The 26,825-nt window shown below is 37.1% G+C and overlaps 1 protein-coding gene across 1 annotated transcript in view; it reads right to left on the reverse strand.

Moving 5' to 3' along the window:
- Positions 1-4,617: 4,617 nt before the first annotated feature.
- pikfyve (phosphoinositide kinase, FYVE finger containing) overlaps positions 4,618-26,825 on the reverse strand; it is a gene marked incomplete at its 3' end in the record, with an annotated part of 124,852 nt that continues 102,644 nt past the window's right edge. The window contains 7 exon segments of the mRNA NM_001375305.1: positions 4,618-5,215; positions 10,363-10,437; positions 12,278-12,539; positions 13,112-13,240; positions 13,786-13,889; positions 15,165-15,341; positions 22,044-22,103. Coding sequence (NP_001362234.1) covers positions 5,100-5,215; positions 10,363-10,437; positions 12,278-12,539; positions 13,112-13,240; positions 13,786-13,889; positions 15,165-15,341; positions 22,044-22,103 — 923 coding nt within the window.

Consider the following 26,825-nt stretch of genomic DNA (forward strand, 5'->3'; position numbering starts at 1 on the left):
CTGTGCTGAAATATGTGGCGGAGGTCCGCCGAGGTGGATTTCTTTGGTTTTGGAGGCATTGTTGTTGCCTTAGTGTCCACTTATGGCGGTAGTGTTTGTTTCTCGCGGTAATATCGCGGCGTAGCGTATTCAAGGGTTAGTTTGTTCCCCGTTTATGTCTGAGCTTTTTCACTTCGCGGCCATCTTGGTTCGCGGTCAGCTCCGCCCCCCTCGTATTGTAACTTTTTTATTGCTATTGGGTGCTGAATTTGCAGTGACGTTGGTGTATCCAGGGCTCTGGCCACTGATTTCTTTGCAATAATTGTTCTTCTGTTGGTTTGGGTGGTTTTATTGGATTTTACTGAATTTATTGTGTTTTATCTTTGCATTGTTCTTTATTGTGTATTTAGTGCCCCAAAAAAGGTTGCTTTTGCAGTGACATTGGTGGATCCAGGGCTCTGACCACCGATTTCATTGCAATTATTGTTCTTCTGTTGGTTTAAGTGGTTTTATTGGATTTTACTGATTTTATTGTGTTTTATCTTTGCATTGTTCTTTATTGTGTGTTTAGTGCCCCAAAAAAGGATTTCTCTGAAAGGAGAGAAGTCTGACACAGAAGATCATGTATACAGAATAAAAGGAAAGAAATGTGGTGTTTCTTTTCACTGAGGACTCAGAGCAGCAGTTCTATAAGTATGGCTACATTTCCATAGACCTTTCTGATAAATCTTACTTAGTTTTTACCTTTCCTTCTCCTTTAAATGTCACAGTAAACACCCTGACCATACACACTAGAAACATCAGATGTATGGATATAATTGCAGGTGTCTGCAAACAAAGAAATTTTTTATGCTTATGGCCCTCCAACTTAGCTATACAAGCATGGGTCATAAGCCATTCCAGTTTAGACAAGGTGGATACTGGCATTTTAGAGTCAAGAAGTGGCAAATTGTAGGAGCCTACTTGGGCCTTAAAAACATGCATGTTTAATGAATTGCACACTACTCATCTTTAAGGTTAGAATGTACTAGTTTATTGTTATTACTGTTATAAATACTACAATGCTTTCAATGTCATTAACTTATTAAAGTCTTTTGCAAGTAGGAGTAATATAAAATAGAAATTGGACAACTGCTTGAAGTCAAACATATTTACACTGAAACTTTACAAACACTTAAAATGTTCCTATATAACATCCACAGGTAAATGTTTCCATGGCCCCCTAAAATTAACTTAAACACATTTTAGTTAAATGACATGGACCACTAACTCTATAGTGGAATGTCGGCAAGGTAGCCACATGGAATGAAAGATGCCGTTCATTTTAATCATGTTTCAGAGCTTTAGTGGCAATGATCCTTAGATACTGGCAAATTAAGGGGACTGGTAAAAGCAAAAAAATAATAAATACACTGACAAATCAATCATTTCTGTCCTGTCTAAGTAAAATTGTTTTTTATGACGCAGAATGGCTGATTTTATTGCAGTATGATTGCTGCAGGCATGTGTTACCACTTCTAAACAAAGCCCTGCCCAATCTGCAGCATATAAGTAAACTTTAGATCATACCTAGCGATGAGCTACCACCAAGTGAAAAAAAGCATATCTACAAAAAAATGCCAGTCATTGCAGAATAAGTGACCATTGTATGTAAATGCAGATAAGGCATTTCAATTCCTGATATTACTGGCCACTTAATTTTAACAGTAGCATGAGGCCCATGTAGTCTAGACATCTCTCCACTCAAACATTTTCATATGATCTATTACTTATACCTAACTATGCTTTCATTTATTTTAAAAGCAAAGATTTATTTATCGTAACAGTATAGTAAAAGTACTGTAACAAAGAAATTAAGGAGCTTCCACATATATAAATTGGTTATTGGAGACATGTTTTGCAATAACTATACTTACAGTCTACAGTTTTTTTGGGTTAGAAGCAAGAAGCTTATCTGTCTACAATAGCTATTTCATTCAGAACACTGCTATCTGTTTAGTAGGCCTGGGGCAAAAAGCTGAAAATGTAAGCAACACACTTTCATTGCAGCATATATGGATGGAAGCCTGGCTATCTGGGGACACACTTTATCACACACTGCTTTTGGATACTGTTATGGGTATGGAACATAAGCGTTTTCTCTATTAATAAATTAAATAAGCAGGTGTTGCTGTATTTTGACCAATAAACCTTTACATTGTAATGAGATCCATGGAAAATGAGAAAAATAAAAGCTAGAACCACTTGATACATGGAGTGTTTGTTTCTTTTTATGGTTTGAGTAATGCAAAATCCTAATAATCAGCTAATCGGATTCCTTTACAGGCAAGGACAAACAATCTAAAGGTCGTACCCAACAACTGACTAAGAAATTATGGAATTTTAGGTTGTGGTCAGAGCTCATGGATCACAGTGCAGATGGACAGATTTTTAGAGGCAACATTAATACATTAATGAGAATAAATGAAACATATGACATCGGATAACATCCTATACAAGTATGCATTTTTGATTAATTTATATATGGGATTAAAAAACAGCCAAATATAGTTTCTAGCAATTTGAATTAAAGAGGAGGTCACAATATATTTTTATAAATTTAAACAACCAAATTTTCACACATAAATACATTTATTGGATACAAGCATCTCCAAATAGAGTTTTACATTATATAAAATTCATATCACAAACAAACAACAGGAGTGCATCCTAATGCTACCTGGTGTCCAAGATCCTCCCTCCTCACATGGCATTAGGATACACAGCGTACTAGGTGCAGCTACTTTTTCATGGCTACTAAACTCCAGAAAATACCCTGCCATAAACAATACTGAGAATTGCCTCTGCTAAAACTAATGTAGAGACTATTATCAGTAAATGATCAGCATTGTCTATTTTAGCAGCTGTGACAACTAGCTGCTACTAGTAGCTCCGTGTGTCTTCTCTATTTGGAGATGCTTGTATCCAATAAATGTATGTATGTGTGAAAATGCTAGATTTGGTTATTTAACGGTTGTATTAAGGACCTTGGCAATGACTTGCACAGATGATAGATGGTTTTTTTCCATTATCATTAATGTTTTAGGTATGTTATAAATTATGCTCTTTTTATGCTTTGCTGTGCTTTTCTGAACCAAAACTAAACACAAATCATAACTATAACTTAAAAACTGTGAAGGGTGCAACAGCAATACAGAAACATAAAACAGAAACAAAGTGTGCAAAATGTACAAGAAAATGCAGTCCAACATACATGGCAGGATTTTCTATCTTATTAAGAATATCTAATGGAGTTGTTTTTACAATTTTTACAATACAATAGAGCATTTTTTTCAGATATAAAACTAATAACGTTAAAGGTCAGTTTTAATGCACCCTTAATCCAAAGGGCACCTGGCATCCTATTTGTCACATATTCAATATCTACTGGAAATTCTATAAAAATCATAGACATGCACATATTCTCTCTCACTCTTTTTTGTGTTTTAACTTTTTATACAGATCAGCATTTCAGTAAAGAGATGCACCTGGTGCCTCACAACCCCACCTCTTGGGTTTCACACAGTGAACCAACCAATAGCTCATCTTGTTCCCTTGTGAAGTGATTGATTCTGGGACTTGATGTCCCTTGTTAATTCCAGAGAAACAGTGCACCACCCACTTTGGAAGGCAAGAGAATCCATCACTTGGAACAAGGTAAGGAAGGGGTTTCATGACACCTTCAGCCTAAGGCAGGGTTTAGAAATATAGTCTGTATATAAATAGTCTGTAAGAGTAACATGGCTTTCATTTCAGTTTGTGTAAAATAATTACATTTATATCTGGAAATTCATATAGTGTTTATGCACCTTTTTTGAGCACAACTGAATGAGCTCATGTTAAAAAAAAAAGGGGGGTTCCATTACCTTGCAGAGATTGTAAGTTTTCCATTGGGTGGAAGTAAATGCAGACATATTGGTTTTCACTTTACTGTACCTACTCTTGAAATCAACAGCCATTGATAACTATACACTTTTACACAAAATGTTGAAATAATTGAGCGGAGTCACTGTTAATGACAGTAGCTGCACATAAGGAACCCAGCTATATCTGAGCTCACATACTACATGCAAGAGGCAACAAAATTTCCTTAAAACAAAAAAAGGAGGGGGCAGGGGTAGTACATCTACATTTAAAGCAGCTTGTGAAAAAATGCATTTGTCACTACTACATATTTACATTATGGAATTAAAGTTTATGTCCTAATGGTATACAATAAACTACACTTCCTACTGTAAGTAATGGAAACCTGCAAGATGCTGTGCTAATAAGAGTATAGGAATGCTATGCCCTCAACCTAAAAAAGGAAATAACTATAGTAACTACAGAATATTCAAAATTGTTACTTTCTGACAAATACCAGAGTATCAATTCACATGTACTGAGCAGATGTTAACTCATTGAATAAGGTATATTATTTATAATTTGGATAATACATGAGGTAACCAGGTATTTAAAGTGCTGCCTTGGCATTGTTTTTGAAGTGGTAAAAAGATTTTCTGTAATAATTAGGTATAGCACAATAGTTGTCTGTTTAGTGCACTAATAAATGAACAAATACTTGGTGTGCTTTTTTTAATTAAAAAGAAAAAAAAAAGAGTTCACTTATTATATCCACTTGTGCTCATAAAAGGTGGAAAAAGACCACAGAGAAACACATATTTCAATGCCCTTACTAGAGAATATTGCAAAATCTGCAAGTTTGAACACGCAAGATAAACTAAAATGTAAATAGGGAATTGGCTGCACAGCAGTCACACACAATTGCTTGTGTCTGGCATTTCATGAACATAAAAAACGTTAAGAGTTTCAGTGCACAGACATCTAAAATAGAGAAATAAGTATATTCAACTGAATACATTTATCTATGTTTTAAATATATACATTATATACAATCTCCATCTTACAGTACATCAATATTCTGGTTTAGATAATTATGGTATTTAGGTTAAGCAAGAGGAGGATTTGAACTTCATGTCTAAGGTCTTCCTCACTTGTCTTGCTGAGGAACGGGTGCTTGTTTGAATTGGTTTATTGTGCCTTAAGAACAGATTTCATTGTTAGGTTTTCTTATTGGTGCATCAGCAGTTTCCACCCAAGCCTGTCCAGTGATCTGGAACCATCAGGAAATACTTATCCATTGCTTCACAGAACCGAGTTCTATAGAGTTCTGGTGATACTACTGTTGGCATTTTTCCTGTTTAGAAATAAAAGAAACATTAAAGTACATTTTCATATTTTATATCCATAAATTAAATTATCCATAATATGTCAACTTCACATCTTTCCTAGTTCGTTAATAAATATATTCCTAAATATCTTTACTCTCTTTTGAATACTCTATTGTAGCATCATCTGTAGCAAAAAGAAAAAAAACTTACAGGAGCATATTATTAAAGACCAGTCTGGGGAATCTAGAAGGATTCCCAGCTGTACATGCAACTTCTTATTTCACAACATTTTCCTAGCAGGGAATATCCTCATAATAAGCATTAATGGAATGAAACATTTATCCAAGCAGCAACTTATTCCACCTTTATTGCAAAATTGCAATCTAAACAAATAAGCGGAAAGAAAATCAGAAACAGTTTAGTGAAAAAAAGAAATCATACAAGAACCTGGTTGCATTAGTGTGCACACACGCTAAACTAATACTTGGTTGGCGCACCTTTTGATTTTATTTCAGCATTTATTACATTTATTTATTACAGTCTTTTTGGGCAACAATCTACCAGTTTGGGACATCTGTACTTTGCAATTTTTGCCCTCTCCTCTTAAAAAAAAATTTTTCTGTGCACAGCTCACAGATCAGGTCACCCCACAGATTTTCAATAAGATTAAGGTTGGGCTCTGGCTGAGCCATTTCAGAACATTGAGTCCCTTTTGGCGAAGCCATTGTTTTGTTGATTTAGAGGTATGTTTGTCATCATACTGAAAGGCGAATTTCCTCTTTAACTTCAGCTTCCTAGTAGATGCTTAAAGGTTTTGTGACTGGTTCTTGCAGTTATTCATGATACCATCCACTAGCACTAGTTCCAACACATGATGCTGCCACCATCATGCTTCACTGTAGGTATGGTGTTCTTGTGATAATATGCTATTATTTTGTGCCAAACATACCTTTTAGAAATATGACCAAATAGTTCAAACTTGGTCTCATCACACCATAGTACAATTTTCCACATAGTTGTGGGAGACTGGATATACGTTTTTGCAAAGTTTAGCCAGGCTTGTATGTTTTTCTATGCAAGTAAAGTTCTTGCTTGCCTACCCCACAACCCAGACGTATGAAGACGACATGTAGGGAACAACCCTGACCAGTTTTCTACTTGTCTTCTTACCATCCTTGGAGGGACCTCCTGCTGATGACCATCTTCACCGTGCTCCATAGACTGTTTAATTATGTGGATACATTTTTGTCCCCCTGTCCTGATTGATAACTTTTTAAATAATAAAATCTCTTTCAAGTTTTAAAAGTCCTTTGTGGACCACGGCTTTTGGAATATGAGACAGAATAGTCATATACAGGAACAGCCAACTTTATTTGACCTCAATCAGAGTCACTTTACTTGTCAGGTATATACTAACTACTATTTGAGATGAGACTGAATGTGTTAATTGATTCTATATACAAACACATCCTTGGCTATTAAATGGTGTTCACAGCAATGCAACCAGGTTTTTGTATGATTTTTGTTTTTTCTTCTTTCATTATATTGTTTTAAAATTCTTTGTAAAGATGGCAATTTTGCAGTAAAGGGTGAATATGTACTGTCAGGATTTAGCTGGGTTTCTTTTTTTTTTTTTTATCAAAGAACACCTACCAATTTACAGGGGTAGTCTATTTTTCAGAATGTGTCAGACAGCTTTAAGCATTCGAACACATGAATTTTCAGTTGGTTTCAGTACTCGCCAGTGCTCAGTAGCATCAATGAGAACTAACGCCTCAATGTTTCCCCTACTGGCAGTGCTAACAGAGTCTGGGCTCTATTAGCCAGCACCTCCAGTGGGGAAAAGAACATTTTTCTATGATAGGTGCCCTTAAATTCAGATCTTTCAATAGCAGAATAGCACAGCTAGCAGTACTAAATGTAATAAAGCTGAAGTGAGATGTGGCACCTGAAAAGCATTATTATGGTTAACCACTCTAATCTGGAGAGGCAGTAAACTGTGTGGCACAATAAAATAAAAAGAAATATATTTGTAGCTAATTTGTTCAAAGGAACAAGGGTCTAGAAAATCACAAGTGGGAGTAAAATAGTGGATACATTTCCTACCTGGGCTACATGCTCCGTTATATATACAGTATAATACACAGAAAAGAATTAACAGGTCTTTGTTGGAAATTTATTTGAAGTTAATTCCAAACAAAAACACAGCATGCAACTAACACAACAGATAAAACTTGTGTAATCCTCATCCCAATTCACCTGAAACGCACAGCTATTATCTAAGCTAAAAAGCCTGTTTTATTAACAAGGACAAATATAATGTGACTTTTTAAATGACCTATGCATCATTATTTGTTTGTAGTTTATCATACAGTAATACGGTGAACGAGATAATAATAGCACTCCAAGATTATTCATATATAGCTTTTGAGATATATTTGAAATTAAAGCTTTAATAAAATCACTAACGTAATACATCAAACTGTTTACGTCAAAGCTTAACTGCTTGATATGGCATTTCTAAATATATCAGCATTTATTTATCTCCATATTCACTAGCATATAGCCAGTGTATCCTTAATAGACAATATTTAAAAGGCATATGCTTTAAGTAGAAATGGTTTCATACAAGCTTTTCATGTTTTGCGTTAAGATTTCCTCTTATAGCCAGCTGCTGCTGTGATAAGGACATTACAAGTAAACCAAAATTGCTGTCAATTGATGCTCTCTGCTAATTTGCCATTATAACTGCTTCAAAGCATACAGAAGGAATTCTTTTCATTCTATATTGTTTTTAAACAAGAGCATTTCCTAAATTACTGGCAGTTGTATCCTAGTTACCATTTATCACTGTAAAATTCATACAGATAGGTTAAAATTAGATGTGGAACCTTGATTATAACATTTTGCTACAGTTTCAAAACTAAATGTGTTTTCCTCTTAATTGCAATTCTTGGCAAATGTCACACTAAGCAAAATCCCAGAGGCGATTAAATGCAAAAGAAAGTCACCAAATATATAATGTAACATGCCAGATTTTGTATAAAACCCTATATTTTGTTATATACAGTGGTGTGAAAAACTATTTGCCCCCTTCCTGATATCTTATTCTTTTGCATGTTTGTCACACTTAAATGTTTCTGATCATCAAAAACCGTTAACTATTAGTCAAAGATAACATAATTGAACACAAAATGCAGTTTTTAAATGAAGGTTTACGTTATTAAGGGAGAAAAAAAAACTCCAAATCTACAAGGCCCTGTGTGAAAAAGTGATTGCCCCCCTTGTTAAAAAATAACTTAACTGTGGTTTATCATACCCGAGTTCAATTTCTGTAGTCACCCCCAGGCCTGATTACTGCCACACCTGTTTCAATCAAGAAATCACTTAAATAGGAGCTACCTGACACAGAGAAGTAGACCAAAAGCACCTCAAAAGCTAGACATCATGCCAAGATCCAAATAAATTGAGGAACAAATGAGAACAAAAGTAATTGAGATCTATCAGTCTGGTAAAGGTTATAAAGCCATTTCTAAAGCTTTGGGACTCCAGCGAACCACAGTGAGAGCCATTATCCACAAATGGCAAAAACATGGAACAGTGGTGAACCTTCCCAGGAGTGGCCGGCCGACCAAAATTACCCCAAGAGCGCAGAGACAACTCATCCGAGAGGCCACAAAAGACCCCAGGACAACATCTAAAGAACTGCAGGCCTCACTTGCCTCAATTAAGGTCAGTGTTCACGACTCCACCATAAGAAAGAGACTGGGCAAAAACGGCCTGCATGGCAGATTTCCAAGGCGCAAACCACTTTTAAGCAAAAAGAACATTAAGGCTCGTCTCAATTTTGCTAAAAAACATCTCAATGATTGCCAAGACTTTTGGGAAAATACCTTGTGGACCTACGAGACAAAAGTTGAACTTTTTGGAAGGTGCGTGTCCCGTTACATCTGGCGTAAAAGTAACACAGCATTTCAGAAAAAGAACATCATACCAACAGTAAAATATGGTGGTGGTAGTGTGATGGTCTGGGGTTGTTTTGCTGCTTCAGGACCTGGAAGGCTTGCTGTCTACCAAAAAATCCTGAAGGAGAATGTCCGGCCATCTGTTCGTCAACTCAAGCTGAAGCGATCTTGGGTGCTGCAGCAGGACAATGACCCAAAACACACCAGCAAATCCACCTCTGAATGGCTGAAGAAAAACAAAATGAAGACTTTGGAGTGGCCTAGTCAAAGTCCTGACTTGAATCCTATTAAGATGTTGTGGCATGACCTTAAAAAGGCGGTTCATGCTAGAAAACCCTCAAATAAAGCTGAATTACAACAATTCTGCAAAGATGAGTGGGCCAAAATTCCTCCAGAGCGCTGTAAAAGACTCGTTGCAAGTTATCGCAAACGCTTGATTGCAATTATTGCTGCTAAGGGTGGCCCAACCAGTTATTAGGTTCAGGGGGCAATTACTTTTTCACACAGGGCCATGTAGGTTTGGGTTTTTTTCTCCCTAAATAATAAAAACCCTCATTTAAAAACTGCATTTTGTGTAAAATAGTTAAATGTGTTTGATGATCAGAAACATTTTGTGTGACAAACATGCAAAAGAATAAGAAATCAGGAAGGGGGCATAGTTTTTCACACCACTGTATATGCATTCAATTCAACATTCCTATTGATCCTGGCTGATCCTTGCCAGTGACAGATTCCAAACTGATACAATAACAAATCATAACACTGTGAGCAGAACAAAACAGCCCCTCTTTGTGCACCTCTTTTCTCCACCATGTACAGCTTTCTATGTACGCCAGCAGAAATTGATCACCTTTTTAGTCCACCACTTATATACTTATACATCTCTTATATACTCTATATATATATAAGAATTTCCATCTAGCTTTAGCTTAAAACAACAACCTCCAAACAGGAATAAGCATTATTAGGTTAAGAAGAAAGGTGCTAAGTGCCTTCCCCTCTGATGTTTTAGTTATAGATCAGAAAAGCTACACAAGGCTGCAGGTTCCTATTTACAACTAAATGTATAAGCTAGTGTGCATGTTCAATATGGCATCATCACCAAATAAAAACAGAAAATACTATGTACTACTACTACTACTACACATGTACTATTTCCCTCAAAATTTCATTTATAAATAAAACAAGTCCAGTGGCATTGGGCTTACCCTGGCCGCCTAAAATCCCAGTCGACTTAACTACCATTTCAAGCTTTTTGTCCCATGTAAAGGTCCGTATGTAATCTGGAAAAAAAAAAAACAAAAACAATTAGAAAACCACCAGTTTTCCACCAGTGAAATGCTGAAAAGGCTCTTGGAAAATAATGACTGCTACTTCTCCCAGCACCACAAGCAACTTTGTTAGAATAAACAAGCATTAACTTCCTCCATAAATTAATAAAAATATGAATAATAAAAAGTTGTTTACAATATAATTTAAGTTTGTAGTAGGATAAACATTAGCTGGATTTAAAAGCAGATCCAGTACCGTTTCTCTATATTAAGGGATTATGCCAAAATAAGTTCTAGAAGAGCCCCAAATTTGAATGATGCATTGTTAAGGAGGCATTTGGGGTTTAGAGGGGGAAGGTCAATTCAATGGAAGGAGGGTACCTCCATCTGTGGGAAAAAAATGTGTCTCCAACATCAAGTAGCTACATAGGATTAAAAATAGATTTTGTAAAATACATCATATTTAGCACTTCAATTGCAATACTAAAAGTATTATATCTCACTAAATGCACCCTGCCATATACTCAATGTGGCAAGATAATAAAGATATTCAGTGGATATTGGAGCATATCTAGAATATTAACAATGATGCAGCAGATATAGAGGCTAACAATGTCACAGAGGCTGTTTTGCAGGCTTACTTGCTAAGGGATTATCTCATATACGAGTATACGTGGGAGCCATATTGATCGAGCCCTACTGAGGAAAGAATGAGAATGGATTCTTGTCATTTTTTGCAATATTAATCACATTCTGTCAAGATCCATTTTTAAAAATATTGCTTTCCCTGGTATATGGCTGCAACTGCAACAGTTTTAACAATACCTATGGGAACTTTTTAATATATGGTTATAATGCACCCTCTTGAGCAAAAGGTAGAGCTTACAAACAAAGAGTATCTAAGTTTATATAATACAATCTAAATGTATATTATAATGTATATAATGAAAAAATGAAGACCTGGCCATTGTACACTGTGTGTGCACATATTTGTATGTATATGTCTTGGAAGTGACTTGCTGTATTTGGCTCCCATCAGTCTATATGTCTCAGTCAGGGAGGAGTTAATGACTCATGGCAGGAGTCTCAAAAATCAGGCAGTCAACTGGGATTCCAGTCAGGTACACATTGTATGCTCTTAATATTCAAGTGGAAAGGAACACTATAAGCCTTGGTTTTCATCAGAGCAATAATAAAATCTGAATAATCTTGAATAATTAATTCACATTACTGTGATTACCAGTGTGTGTTCAACATATAAATATTTATAGTGCTTAGAGCGGACAGAGTGAGGGGTTTCTGTGATAGCAACATTAAAGCCTTTGGGGATTTTTTTTTTTTTAATTACTGCTTTTCAGAAAAATAGAGGACTGCATTTATTTATTACCCAAAGATCGGACATGCCTACTTCTTTATTGTTTTCTGTGTATTGAGCATAGTTGCAGTTGACAGATTTACATTTATTCAGATTTTAATGGACAGTTACGTCAAATACTTTGGTGTGCTTTCCCTTTTTCTAGACAATGTATTACAGCTAACTACTTGAAAATACACACCTGTGTGCACAAGGACACATTTTTAGCTGCATTTTAGTTTGACTTTAGTTCTTCTTTTAAATATCTATCTGGTATCAAGGGTCAGTGACTCTATTCAATTACACCAGTTGCATTATTTTCTGTTTACTTGAGTCATTGAATTCCCCTTGCTGGGTAGTTCAATCCTTTCCTTTATTTGTGTAGAATATCTGAATGATCAATAGTAAAATACTAAGAAACACTTGATTTCGCCACATCTAAGTGAAATTCTACTTTTTTTATGAAATAAAAATAAAAAAAAGTAATGTGGAACTCACCAATAATTCCAACTACAAGTTCATCTGTTGTGTCATCACGACCCACTAGTAGAGAATAATCTATTATAAGGTGGCTTGAGAGAAAGTGAGAGTCACTGTGTATGGAAGCTCTCAGGACAGATTTACAGTGTGACCTTATATACAATGGATTGTCCCGCACCATTTTCAATAAATTTTCATCCAACAAGACCACATCACAGCTCTCTTTTCCGGTGTCTGTTTTAACATTCCGATTTCTTAAAGATCCCTTTAGGTCAAATACCTAGAGGAGAATAACAGACAGCACACATGAACCTAGAAGCTGAACTAAGTTGTTAAATTATTGCTTGTTATGTAGTAGGCCTTTAATAAAAATAAATGTTCTAAAATACATAAAACCATATACACACTGAAGCTGGAAAAAGAAAGAGTTTTTGTTTTATCATTTATTTGTGCTTATAGCCTTTGAAAGTTCAAATTATTAAAAAAAAATTATATTAAAAAAAAAAAAGGTCATAATATGTTTATGGTGCCAAAAGTGAATCAAATTTATAGCTGTATCTTTAAAATAGTGTATTAAAAGTACTAATGTTTCAGCCCTGTGTATATATAAATCATTGACACAAAGTTCATTTAAATATCTAATAACACATCCTAGGGGGCAAATTGTCCACAGCTATAGTTTGAGAGACTTTTCTGTGGGTCTGCGGACCCCTTGCGCCCTTAGTGGGATATTCCATATATTTGTATTTTCCCTTCCATAACTGACCTACACAGCACATCGGTTTGATGACATCATCAGAACATTACATTTAATTTTACATTTTTAGTATTTGCAATACCATTTTTTTTTACCTGAGCCATTTTTCTGCCATAAAAAAGATTTTCCATGACCAGAAGATCCAACTTTTTCTCAGTGTTGTTTTGAGAATTCTTGTAACCAATTCGATACACTCCTAGAATCTTAGCTAAGGCTGTAGGTCTCTGAAACACATTTAAAAGAAAATACAGTTCAATACACAGAAAAAATGTTTTTAAAATGGCATGCTGCAAACACTTTATTTTAATACATTTCTATACTCTACAAATGTTATATATTTGCATTTCAGCATTTCAAAGAATTTAAAAAAAATATGATTTGTTATTTAGTTGAATGTAAACTGGTAAAAAGTCTGAATATATTTTTGCTAGAGACTTATGATAACTGAATCATACATGTTACGTATATACATATAATCTCCAGCTTAACAATAATTGTACACATCCTCTATAGAAAAAAACTCCTTGCTAGCTTAAAAAGCCTCCATAGGGCTCTGGCACACAGGGAGATTAGTCGCCCGCGAAAAATCTCCCTGTTTGCGGGCGACTAATCTCCCCGAAATGCCATCCCACCAGTGAAAATGTAAATCGCCGATGGGATGGCGTACGCGGTGGCTAATTTCCCCGTGCCAGAGCCCATATGCAACACCACCTGATTTATAAACATAATGTTTTGGATCAGAAGAGATAAAAATCACATATTCTCATACCTTCATTTGAACAGCATTTATAATGTACGTGAAGTAGTGTGGGGCAAAATCAAGGAAAGACTGCACTTCCAGACGAGGCATCTGTTTTAAAATAAACCGGTCATCTGTAGAAAAGATCAAATGTCAGTGACTAAACTCTACATAAACATGCTCTGTCACTAAATACTGATACTGTATGTTTCTGCATTTGAATAGAAAAAAAAACTGCTCTGAAGCTGTTTAGTAAATGAAAATGCATTCTCTCTACTTTTGAATAAAAATGCCCCCTTCTACTTATAAGAGCTTGACTTTACTGAGCAGAGATGGAAAATGTATTTTTACTTCATTTATTAAAAATGTACACAATGCATCAAACCAGTGGCTTGATACAGTGTGCCAAACAGGTTATTGCATGGGATTACACACAAGGGAGCGATGTCTAGCTAATCACTGAGGTGTACATGCCTCAGTATTAACTATGTTGGTGGTCATTCTGTCATGTTCTGTGTTTGTAAATCTTAATACCCAAAGCTCTCCCCTATAATATATCATATTAAAATATGATGTCTCTTATCCTTTTTCCTGCCAGTCAATTGGATACAAATGTTTGTGTTAATTGACACTGAAGGGATCCATTACAGTATGACTGCAAATGCGATTGCAATCCTGCAAATTTCCCCAATTTTCTCCATTTATATAAGGCACTTGTGTCAAAATGCATTATGTCCACTTTCGTATAGTTACACTTGGCACAGCTTAGTGCTTCCTGCCTTGCATTCCAAATTGAGCACAGTTGCATTTATTGATGTAAGGATCCCTGGAGCTACATTCGACTCCAGTCCCTCAGCACCCTGTGCCGATGGATGCAGTGCACTTTTTATAGAATAGAGAGCATGCATCACTTACAGGCCAAACACTAGAAATGATGTCAACCAGACTTATTAGGATTGATTGTGTTGGTTTTGCGACAAAGTGCTAAACAACAGTATTCATTTTGAAACACTGGCCACAATCACATCAGGTGCAATGTCTCCTTGTCAACACAACAATGCTGGAATTCTGGGAAAACTGCTGCATTCTGTGGGGAAAAAACTTTGCATACTTTGCTCACTGCAGTTGCAGGCGTAAATGATCCCTTTATTGTATTTCACTCTTTTTTACAGTTATTCTTGAGTTCATAAACTCAAATAAACCAATGACCTCTAGTAGCCAAATCAAAATGTTATTTTTGGGAGTTATTACTAGCCCAAGACCAACCCTTTACCAGTGAAGATCTGTGCCTTTGAAGATGACCCCCAGTAAATTATTTTTACAGATTCACAGCACAAGCTTTTGTTAATGTTTGGGGGAAAAAAACAAAAACATAATTTTCAGCAGTTGGTAAACAATTTGTGTCTCACCTTCTGTTGCATAGAAAGCTGCACCAGACTTTCCACCCCTAGCTTGCCATGGAACACAGTGTGCAAGGGAGCGTATAAAATCATCCTCACTGCTTCCCAAAATTACTTTGCGCATCCTGTGAAATTCTCCAGCATAATAAATCCGGCAGTAGAATTTTGCATTTGCATCTGAGAATTCTGTAGAAATGAATGAAACAACACCATCTAAGTGTCAAACTACCTGCTATGCTATTTTGAAGTTCTAATTCCTAAATCCCATTATAATAATCTGGACTAATGATAGCGAAGAAAACAGAGCACGAGTGTGTGTAAAGAGCTTGTTTGTTTGCGGCTTTGTTCATTATGCACTGGGACATGATAGATTGAACTTTAATCCAGGAAGGTCAACTACTTTTTGCACACCAAAAAAAAAAAAAAAAAAATTATATATATATATATATATATATATATATATATATATATATATGTAGCAGATTTGTAGAAAGCACTCACAGCATGGATAAAGTAAAAAGTTTTCTTTATGTTTATTTAGAACATCGCATCTACGCTTTTCGATCCTCGTGGGATCGTCATCAGGATGGGGAAGGGAAGTGAGGTGCAACCATAAATACAAAATTCGACCAATCAAAAAATCCCAACAAATTTACATACTCAATCACAATGTGTATGTGAGTCATATCAATTTAAATGCCTAATTAATAAGTGTGTCACATGAGTTTAGAATCTCTGGTGATAAAAGCAATTTCATTAAAAGTGTACATCATATTGCTAATGTGAATTAATCTTTTGTATCATAATACCAATAGCCTAAATAAACACAGAGGCTAGCTAAACCTAAGTATGATTGAAAGTGAAGCAAAAAATATCATACCCAAAAAGGAGACGTGATAAATATTCAAATATCATAAACTCAATGGAGCTAGCTTGCTGGCAGCATAGCCCACTCCAGAGAGTCAGATAAATAAAGTGAGTAAGTGCATAAATACAAATAAATATAGGGAGACTTAAAAAGATTAAAACCATAAGCCCTGTCCATAGCATACCAAACAACACAGAAGGATCTCAAATAGGAGGAATAAATCTCAATAGCAACAAACGGTATAACGATAATCAAAAATTAGTTATAAATAGTGTATTGCACTCCATCGAGAGTCATTCAGCTGAATTCATAAAAAACACGAAAGTGAGAACATTTCATTGAGGCCACGCGGGGCAATAGTGTCCAATCTCCGGATCCACCGGGCCTCCCTTTGTAGAAGTAGTTTGGACCGATCTCCACCCCGTGCCGGGAGAGGAATGTGGTCAATTAAAATAGCCCTCAACATGGGCAGTGAATGTTTTTGTTGTACAAAATGTCTCGCTAAAGGAGTGTCAGACTCGCCAGAGGCCAAAGCAGCACGGATCACGGACCTATGATTATTCATCCGTATCCGGAAGGATGTAACACATTTACCTATATAATATAGGCCACACGGGCACATGATACAATAAATTACATGGTCCGATATACAGGTCAATCTATATCGGATCAAATACTTTCTCCCGGTGTGGGGGTGAGCAAATTTGTTGCCCGTAATTAAACATCCACATGTTATACATCCACCACATTTGAAACATCCTGTTTTGCCGGGTTTCAGCCATGTTCCACTTGATTCAGACTTGAGATCAGTCACCATCAATATGTCCCTAAGTGAGCGACCCCGGCGATATGCACATATTGGAGGGGGCATCTGGGTAAAGGGTAAGCCAGAATCCAATTGTAGGATAGGCCAGTGTTTTTTAAGTGCATTGTTGACATCATGACTCACCGGCGTATAGTTAGTGACAAAAACCATCCGTTCAGACTGTGTTTTGTTTGGCCGAGCCTCAGATGAGCTCCCCCGTGTTCTCTTAATCGCCTTTTCCATTTCACTGTGAAGAAAGTCCGCTGTATATCCCCTTTCAATAAAACGATTACACATCTCCAAGGCTTGTTGTGAGGCAATTGCAAAATCAGTATTTATTCTAAACACTCTTAGAAACTGTGTGTAGGGGATTGATTTAATCACAGATGGTGGGTGAAAGCTATGAGCATGGAGCAAAGTATTGCGATCCGTTTCTTTACGATATAAGGTGGTACCAACACCCATAGGTGTTCGAAAAATCCTCACATCCAGGAAATCAATTATATCTTTAGCATAGTTTAAGGTAAATTTGACAGGAGTAGGAAGAGCATTAAGACTGGCCACGAACAATGTTGCTCCAATGTGGTCCCCATGCCACAAAATGAAAATATCATCGATATATCTACAATATAACAAGATCTGATCCATATAAACAGGATAGATAAACTCAGTTTCAAAAGAATTCATATATAAATTGGCATATGAGGGGGCCACATTTGAGCCCATCGCTGTGCCAGTCTTTTGCAAATAGAATGTCCGTTCGAACCTGAAGTAATTACACGTCAATGCTAACCGCAATAAAGAAATGTTCTCACTTTCGTGTTTTTTATGAATTCAGCTGAATGACTCTCGATGGAGTGCAATACACTATTTATAACTAATTTTTGATTATCGTTATACTGTTTGTTGCTATTGAGATTTATTCCTCCTATTTGAGATCCTTCGGTGTTGTTTGGTATGCTATGGACAGGGCTTATGGTTTTAATCTTTTTAAGTCTCCCTATATTTATTTGTATTTATGCACTTACTCACTTTATTTATCTGACTCTCTGGAGTGGGCTATGCTGCCAGCAAGCTAGCTCCATTGAGTTTATGATATTTGAATATTTATCACGTCTCCTTTTTGGGTATGATATTTTTTGCTTCACTTTCAATCATACTTAGGTTTAGCTAGCCTCTGTGTTTATTTAGGCTATTGGTATTATGATACAAAAGATTAATTCACATTAGCAATATTATGTACACTTTTAATGAAATTGCTTTTATCACCAGAGATTTTAAACTCATGTGACACACTTATTAATTAGGCATTTAAATTGATATGACTCACATACACATTGTGATTGAGTATGTAAATTTGTTGGGATTTTTTGATTGGTCGAATTTTGTATTTATGGTTGCACCTCACTTCCCTTCCCCATCCTGATGACGATCCCACGAGGATCGAAACGCGTAGATGCGATGTTCTAAATAAACATAAAGAAAACTTTTTACTTTATCCATGCTGTGAGTGCTTTCTACAAATCTGCTGTCTACCCTTTGGTCAGCACCCGGCGAATGCTTTTGGAGCGGTGAGTGCCGATTCAATGTGGACTATATATATATGTATGTATTATTAAAAAAAACAAAACAATAAACTGGATAAACAAATGTATAAACTTGGCCCCATAACTACTTGTCGGAGTTGCATCGTAGACTTTCCCACTATGAGAATACTTATTCCTCACAGACTTACAGCACAGCTCACTGCTATAAGGTCAGGGGCACACTGTGCGTTCTCTCTGCTGGCGAAGATGCACTCTATTCGTCCCCATGTCTGCAAATGCACTGACAGGCACGGTATTGCACACACCAGGAGAATTTTGGTGACCAAATTAATAATTTTGCATTTCAAAAGACGAGAGGGGGTATTGCATTTTATCTGCTAGGGAAAACACATCATGTGGCCCTAGCCTTAACCTGCCAGAAGGCATCACTAATATAAGCAATATCTGCAGAGGAAATGGAGCAGACCAATAATGCACCTGCTGTGCTCTCTAAGAGGACCTGTTTATAGCATAATGTAAATATTGCTGAAAATTAAAATACCTGTATAGGACAAAACTTCTGTTAATGGGTGAGTCTCATGATTCCCTTTAATAATATGAACTTGCATAACTGGGTCATGCAATTCCAAATATTGGATCATAAAACAAATTTACTAACTTAATTTCGGCCCCCTAAAAAAAACATTAAGGAATGCTGCTGTAGATCAAAGAAGAAATTATCTTTTGCCCTTTCTTTACATACTAACAATGAATGAAATGCATGAGTTGTTTTGTATTCCCAAATCATTCAACTGGACAATTAACCTTTAGTGCATTCACACATGTGTTAAGATATGCAAGGCTATTGTGATACTAATATCTACAGTTAGTATTACTGGTTGTATATATAGTTTATCTATGTGAGTGTATAGATTGGTTAGTATAGGTTGTGTGCTGGGTTTACTCGGATGGGTTGAACTTGATGGACAATGGTCTTTTTTCAACCCTATGTAACTATGTAACTTTGTAAGATAAACAGGGAAAAAACTGTAAACCAACGACTGTAGAAAAGCATGTGCTATCTCTCCTCAACCTGCATTAGGGGGGATTTTGTTGAAATGTTGCTTCAGCAAATGTTTGAGCAAATCTTAAGACTGTTGTAAAAGCTTTAAATGGGTTGTTCCCCTTGAAATTAACTTTTCCCGAATGGGAAAAATTCGGATTGGAAACGAAAATTTCTGAAGATCGCAAATATCACGAAAATGCTTACAAAAAAAATCGTATTAGTCACAATAATATCATATTGGTGATTCGAAAGTCACAAAATTTTCATACCGAACGATTGTAAACAGCGGCAAAATCGATCCGATTTTTTCCCGCAAAAAATACGGAAAAGTCGGGCAAGCGTCAAAAAAGTCGCGAAAGGTACGAAAAAGTCGCGGAAAATACGATTGGACCGATTGAATGAACGCTCAGAGCGTTCGTGGATAAGTAAATGTGCCCCTTAGTATGATGTAGACCTTATTTGATATTTTGAGGCAACTGCTATTTAGCTTTTAGATTAGCAGCTCTCAAGTTTGGAATTTCAGCAGCTATCTGGTTGCTAGGGTCTTGTTTACCTTAGCAATCAGGCAGTGGTGTGAATGAGAGACTGGAATATAAATAATAAATAAAAAGATAAGGAATAAAAAGTAACCATAAAAATAAAATTGTAGCCTTAAAAAAAAAAAAAAAAAAAATTGTAATTTTGCTAGCGGGGTCAGTAACCCCCCCCCCCATGTGAAAACTGGAAAGATGTAGACAACGAATGCAAATAATTTAAAAACTATGAAAAAAATAAATAATGAAGACAAACTGCAAAGTATCTATGAATAGTATATTCCTAGCAACTTTGCAATTTGTCTTCATTATTTAGTGCTTCAGATGTCAGCACTCACTGTCTCTCACTATATATATCTGTGTGTTAGCACTCAATGCCTAATGCTGTACATTATTTACCTAGGGTGTCAGCTGCCACTACCTCTCACTAAATTAATATGTATGTGATGTCTGTATCCACTTCCCCTCACTATGTAATATACTTAGGGTGCCATTAGCCATTGCCTCTCACTGTATAACATACTTGTGTTGCCAGTATCCTGTGCCCTTTGCATATGGTGTTTTTGTAATGCTGTTAACCACTACGTCCCACTATATTATGTGGTTAGAGTGTCATGACTGGTTGCTTCTCACAGTATAATTTACTAAGGCCCCCAGTGCCAGGCTTTGAGTAGCAATCTAAATATTCTGGTACACCAGAGGGTCTGGTGCTAGCTGCCAAGGACCTAGGATTTATTTTGGGCCTAGAGGGGCTCTGGGCTTCAGTGTAACTGAAATGCCAGGGCATATGTTAAATTTCAGTTTGTATATTGCTAGTGTCCACTGCTATCATCTATATCAGTGATCCCCAACCAGTGGCTCAGGAACAACATGTTGCTCTCCATCCCCTTTAATGTTGCTCCCAGTGACCTAAAAGTAGGTGCCCATTTTTAAATTTCTGGCTTTAAGGCAAGTTTTAGAAGCACAAAAACATAGTTTTACTTCCAGCAGAGCCTCCTGCAGGGCAGTGATTAACTTGGGGCCACCAAATAGTCAATAACAGCCCTTATTTGGCATCCCCAAAGACATTTTTTCATGCTTGTGTGGCTCACTTTATAATAGGCTTGGGGTGCTGGACTATTTATTCTCATCATGCCATGACCCCTTTTTCTAACAGTATAACGTCCGTCTGCCAATGAGTGCTATGTGTGTGTGTATGCTGGCCTGCTGATCCTGACCAATATGGCTAATGCCACAGATTCTTGGCCTGTGTATAAAAGCAAGCTGAAAATCAGCTCCTTCTCTTGGATCAGACTATTACTGTGACTGCACCCGGAGCCATTGTGTTGGCCTGGGTGCAGGCACACAGATTGTATTTCGACACTGAAATGCGCAAGTATGCATTTCAAAAACTGCTCCCAGGCTGACACAGTGGGTTCCGGTTGCACATGGGTAGGCTGAGGGGCTGATTCTCAGCCTGTGTTTATCTGCAGGCTGAAAATAAGCCTGGTGTGAAACTATTGATATCAGCTTGTTAAGGCTAATGCTAGACGTGGCGTTTGGCGTATATTTTCGGCCAGCCAAAAATCGCGCTATACGTCTCCTTCCTGTGCCTGCACCCGCATAAATGAAATACGCTAGGGTGCAGGCACATGTAGCCGATATCCACCAAAGATATGAAGTCTCACGTTTTTTGGCGGATATCGGCTACATGTGCCTGCACCCAAGCTTATTTCATTCATGCGGGTGCAGGCCCAGGAAGGAGGTGTATAGCATATATTTTCAGCTTTCTGAAAATATACACCAAACGCCTGTGCAGGCACAGGTAGGAGGCGTATGGTGCTATTCTTGGCAAGAAATTTTCGGCTTGCCGAAAATATACGCCAAACACCACGTCTGGCATTAGCCTTAAGGATCAGAAAAAAAAAAAACTGATAACACTGGAGGTCTTGTGCATGAAGAGCTAGTAAAACTTTTATAAACAGGATAATGTTTATACCTGGCAAATGCAAATAAATGTGAAAATAGTGATTTAGAATACTTTTAAGTGGAAATTTGATGTTTTCAAAAAATTCTCTAAAGATCAGAAACTGTTACAAAATCATACTCACGTAGCTCCACATGGGGATTGCCAAACGCCTTCTTCTGCTTATCTACTCCATCAACGTCATCTTAAGGAAGAATATAGGACAAAAGTTTAATAATGTGCAACGCTATTTTTACCCAACCCCCTTTTCTGCTTTTTTTGTCAGCAAATAGTTAGGAACGGCCCAGTTCTCTATTGGAGCATTTAACACTATAATGCTATTTACTGTCCTGTCATAAGCACCACCTGTGATAAGGTTTCACAATGTTGTGTGTATGTAAGTGCCCATGTATAATCTGCATAAGGCCACAATCTGTGATCACAGATAATATTTCAACTTGTTTTCTGCCTTAGTTGATGTGATACTGGCATTTAATGATTTTTATTAAAAAACAAAAAACCTGTTGCTGTGTTGTGTGAAAATAGAGTTCAACACAGTTCACCAAATGTGAACTCTTCAGCTCTTTATATACTTATCTAGGATTTTTATAGTAGTATTTCTTCAGGGCATAGATTGGGGCATTATGTTTTCTGATAAAAACACAGAGCAGAAATGGTTGTCATTTAAAATGATATTAAATCATTACTGTTCTCAATTTATTCCAATAATAAGAAAAAGTAGAAGTGTTAAGAATCACCCTATGTGGCTTAACTCTGAGGTAAAGAAGTTAAAGGAAAAGTAACGCTAAAATTTTTTAACTAAAAAATCTATTCTACCCTCCCCCAATAATTGCCCTATCCTGAAAACTATTTGTTATTTATAATACTTTAGAAGAAAATACCTGTAAAAAACTTGGCTTTCGGTCATTTCACAAAGCATATGGCCATGCAGGAGAAAGTATCGGGTGAAGTTTAACTATGCGGTGATCGATTGATCGAGTCTAGCCTGACTCCTTCCTATACAGAAGGAAGGCTAGACTCGATCAGTCGATCGCCACATAGTGAACGATTCCCCTGAAACTTTCCCTGTGTCGCCATATCGCGACCGGAAGCCAAGTTTTTTACAGGTATTTTCTTCTAAAGCATTATAAATAACAAATAGTTTTTAGGATAGGGCAATTATTGGGGGAGGGTAGAATAGATTTTTTAGTTAAAAATTTTTAGCGTTACTTTTCCTTTAATAGGGAAAAAAAGGAAAGCTTTTAAGAAATATAAGTCAGAGGAGACAGTAGCTGCATTTAATGAATATAAACACTATAACAAGCGTTGTAAAACAGCAATCCGGAAGGCAAAGATAGAAAATGAGGAGCGCATCGCGGCCGAGGCCAAGACTAACCCCAAAAAGTTTTTTAAGTATATTAATAGTAAAAAGATGCAGGTTGAGGGTGTGGCCCCATTGAGTTATAGTAATAATATGGTTACAGCGGATACAGAAAAGGCAGATGTGCTTAACCAGTTCTTTTCTTCTGTGTATACAATAGAGGGAGCCAGTGGGACCCAATAGCTGCACTGTTACCTCAGCTCCAACTACACAGTGGTTGGCACAGGATATGGTGCTTAAAGGGTTACACACGATAAATGCAAACAAGGCACCTGGGCCAGATGGAATACACCCTCGGGTACTGAGAGAGCTAGGGGCAGAATTACAGTGGCCCTTGTTTCTGATATTCTCAGACTCGCTTTCATCAGGTATGGTACCTAGGGATTGGAAGAAGGTGAATGTCATTCCTATATTTAAAAAGGGAGCAAGATCTCAGCCTGGCAATTATAGGCCTGTAAGTTTGACATCCGTGGTGGGCAAGTTATTTGAAAGCTTGTTAAGGAATCACATACAAAATTATGTACTGGAGAATGCCATTATGAGCAGTAATCAGCAAGGCTTTATGAAGGACAGGTCATGTCAGACCAATTTAATTGCTTTTTATGATGAGGTAAGTAAGAAGTTGGACAGTGGGGATACAGTTGATATAATCTATTTGGATTTTGCCAAAGCATTTGATACCGTTCCCCACAAACGACTGATTTCTAAGGTAAGGTCTATTGGTCTTAGTGAAGTCATTTGCACATGGATAGAAAACTGGCTACAGGATCGGGTACAGAGGGTGGTTGTTAATGGTACATTCTCTACTTGGAATAAGGTTCTCAGTGGGGTCCCTCAGGGTTCTGTACTGGGTCCAATTTTGTTTAATTTGTTCATAAATGACCTAGGGGAGGGTATTATGAGTAATGTATCAGTGTTTGCAGATGACACAAAACTCTGCAGACCAGTCAATTCTATCCAGGATGTGACATCCTTGCAGCAGGATCTTGACCAACTGGCAATCTGGGCAGCTAAGTGGCAGATGAGATTTAATGTGGATAAATGTAAGGTCATGCACCTGGGATGTAAAAATATGCAAGCCACTTATACCCTTAATGGGACTGCACTAGGCAAATCCATAATGGAGAAGGACCTTGGAGTCCTTGTAGATAATAAACTTGGCTGTAGCAAGCAATGCCAGACAGCAGCTGCATGGGCAAACAAGGTTTTGAGCTGTATTAAAAGGGGTATAGATTCACGGGAGGAGGGGGTTATTCTTCCCCTTTACAGAGTGCTGGTAAGGCCCCATCTAGAATATGCTGTTCAGTTTTGGTCTCCAGTGCTCAAATGGGACATTATTGAGTTAGAGAGGGTCCAAAAGAAGGGCAACTAAGTTGGTAAAGGGTATGGAAAGTCTCAGTTATGAAGAAAGACTGGCCAAGTTGGGTCTGTTTACACTGGAGAAGAGGCGCTTAAGAGGTGACATGATAACTATGTATAAATATTTAAGGGGATCATATAATAACCTTTCTAATGTTTTATTTACCAGTAGGTCCTTCCAACGGACACGTGGGCACCCACTCCGTTTAGAAGAAGGGAGGTTCCATTTAAATATTCAGAAAGGATTTTTTACTGTGAGAGCTGTGAAGTTGTGGAATTCCCTCCCTGAATCAGTTGTACTGGCTGATACATTATATAGCTTTAAGAAGGGGCTGGATGGATTCTTAGCAAGTGAGGGAATACAGGGTTATGGGAGATAGCTCTTAGTACAAGTTAATCCAGGGACTGGTCCGACTGCCATCTTGGATTCAGGAAGGAATTTTTTCCCCTCTGCGGCAAATTAGAGAGGCTTCAGATGGGGGTTTTTGCCTTCCTCTGGATCAACTAGTAGTTAGGCAGGTTAGATATAGGCATTATGGTTGAACGTGATGGACGTATGTCTTTTTTCAACCCAACTTACTATGTTACTATGTATTTAGCAAAACATGAACATGAGTTCACCCCTTATGTCCCTTAAGTCCTATACATAAGCAACTAGGAAGCTGTGAATTTTCTCCTCTGATGAACTGTGACTCTACTTCACCAAACATTTACACCCATAAGAGTATTGTTTTTGCAGATGCCAACTGGGAACTGTCTTAAGCCAATATTAACCAAAAACTGTTTCATGTGGGGGATTCAGTGCATTGTGTATAAAAGGTTAAAATATTCTGTGATTTAGATTTAGATGCAAGCTTGCAATTGGCCTTAGCTGCACCAGAAAGCTTGTTACAATGTCCAACAGCAAAACAGCACAAAGGCACACCAGTTCAAATGCATGAGGGTTATGATAAGTGTATATAATATTACATACAGGACCAATGAAATAGGAAACATTTCAGACATCACTTGACCCGATCTGGTGTGAAGAAATAAACCCGTAAAAAGTAGTTGTGCAGCTAAATATCCAATTGTACTGTACTGCGGCATGTGTGTTTTTTTTATGCTATGCATGGCATTTGTTCTTGTTCTGACCAAAAGGCCCTTACTCCACTGTAATTACTAGTATCATTAATCAAAACTTAGGCATGTGAGCAAGAAAAATCTATCAAAGCCAAATTGATTTTCTAAATCGAAAACAAGCAGATAGAACAAGTATATACTACTGCAATGTAACAAAGGAAAAAGAGCAATTCCTGCAATGAACTATATGTCAGTTGTTTTGCATGATATGAGTTATGGGCTATCTGGTAAAGAGCAAAAGGCTGCTTGAGCTTCAGTGCTGAAATTTTGTAGCACTTTATTTCAAGTAAAAGGGACATCAGTAAAATGAAACTTAAGCCTTATTAGGTGTATGGTATCATTGTCATATCATTTATATGCATACAGTGGCTTGCAAAAGTATTCGGCCCCCTTGAACTTTTCCACATTTTGTCACATTACAGCCACAAACATGAATCAATTTTATTGGAATTCCACGTGAAAGACCAATACAAAGTGGTGTACACGTGAGAAGTGGAACGAAAATCAAACATTTTCAAACATTTTTTACAAATAAATAACTGCAAAGTGGGGTGTAAGTAATTATTCAGCCCCCTGAGCCAATACTTTGTAGAACCACCTTTTGCTGCAATTACAGCTGCCAGTCTTTTAGGGTATGTCTCTACCAGCTTTGCACATCTAGAGACTGAAATCCTTGCCCATTCTTCTTTGCAAAACAGCTCCAGCTCAGTCAGATTAGATGGACAGCGTTTGTGAACAGCAGTTTTCAGATCTTGCCACAGATCACATGCATATGTTTTGTTTTAAACCACACATTGTTGCTCTGGCTTTATGTTTAGGGTCGTTGTCCTGCTGGAAGGTGAACCTCCACCCCAGTCTCAAGTCTTTTGCAGACTCCAAGAGGTTTTCTTCCAAGATTGCCCTGTATTTGGCTCCATCCATCTTCCCATCAACTCTGACCAGCTTCCCTGTCCCTGCTAAAGAGAAGCACCCCCAGAGCATGATGCTGCCACCACCATTTTTGACAGTGGGGATGGTGTGTTCAGAGTGATGTGCAGTGTTAGTTTTCCGCAACACATAGCGTTT

The sequence above is a fragment of the Xenopus tropicalis genome, chromosome 9 (assembly GCF_000004195.4).
Source record: "Xenopus tropicalis strain Nigerian chromosome 9, UCB_Xtro_10.0, whole genome shotgun sequence".
Taxonomy (NCBI): domain Eukaryota; kingdom Metazoa; phylum Chordata; class Amphibia; order Anura; family Pipidae; genus Xenopus; species Xenopus tropicalis.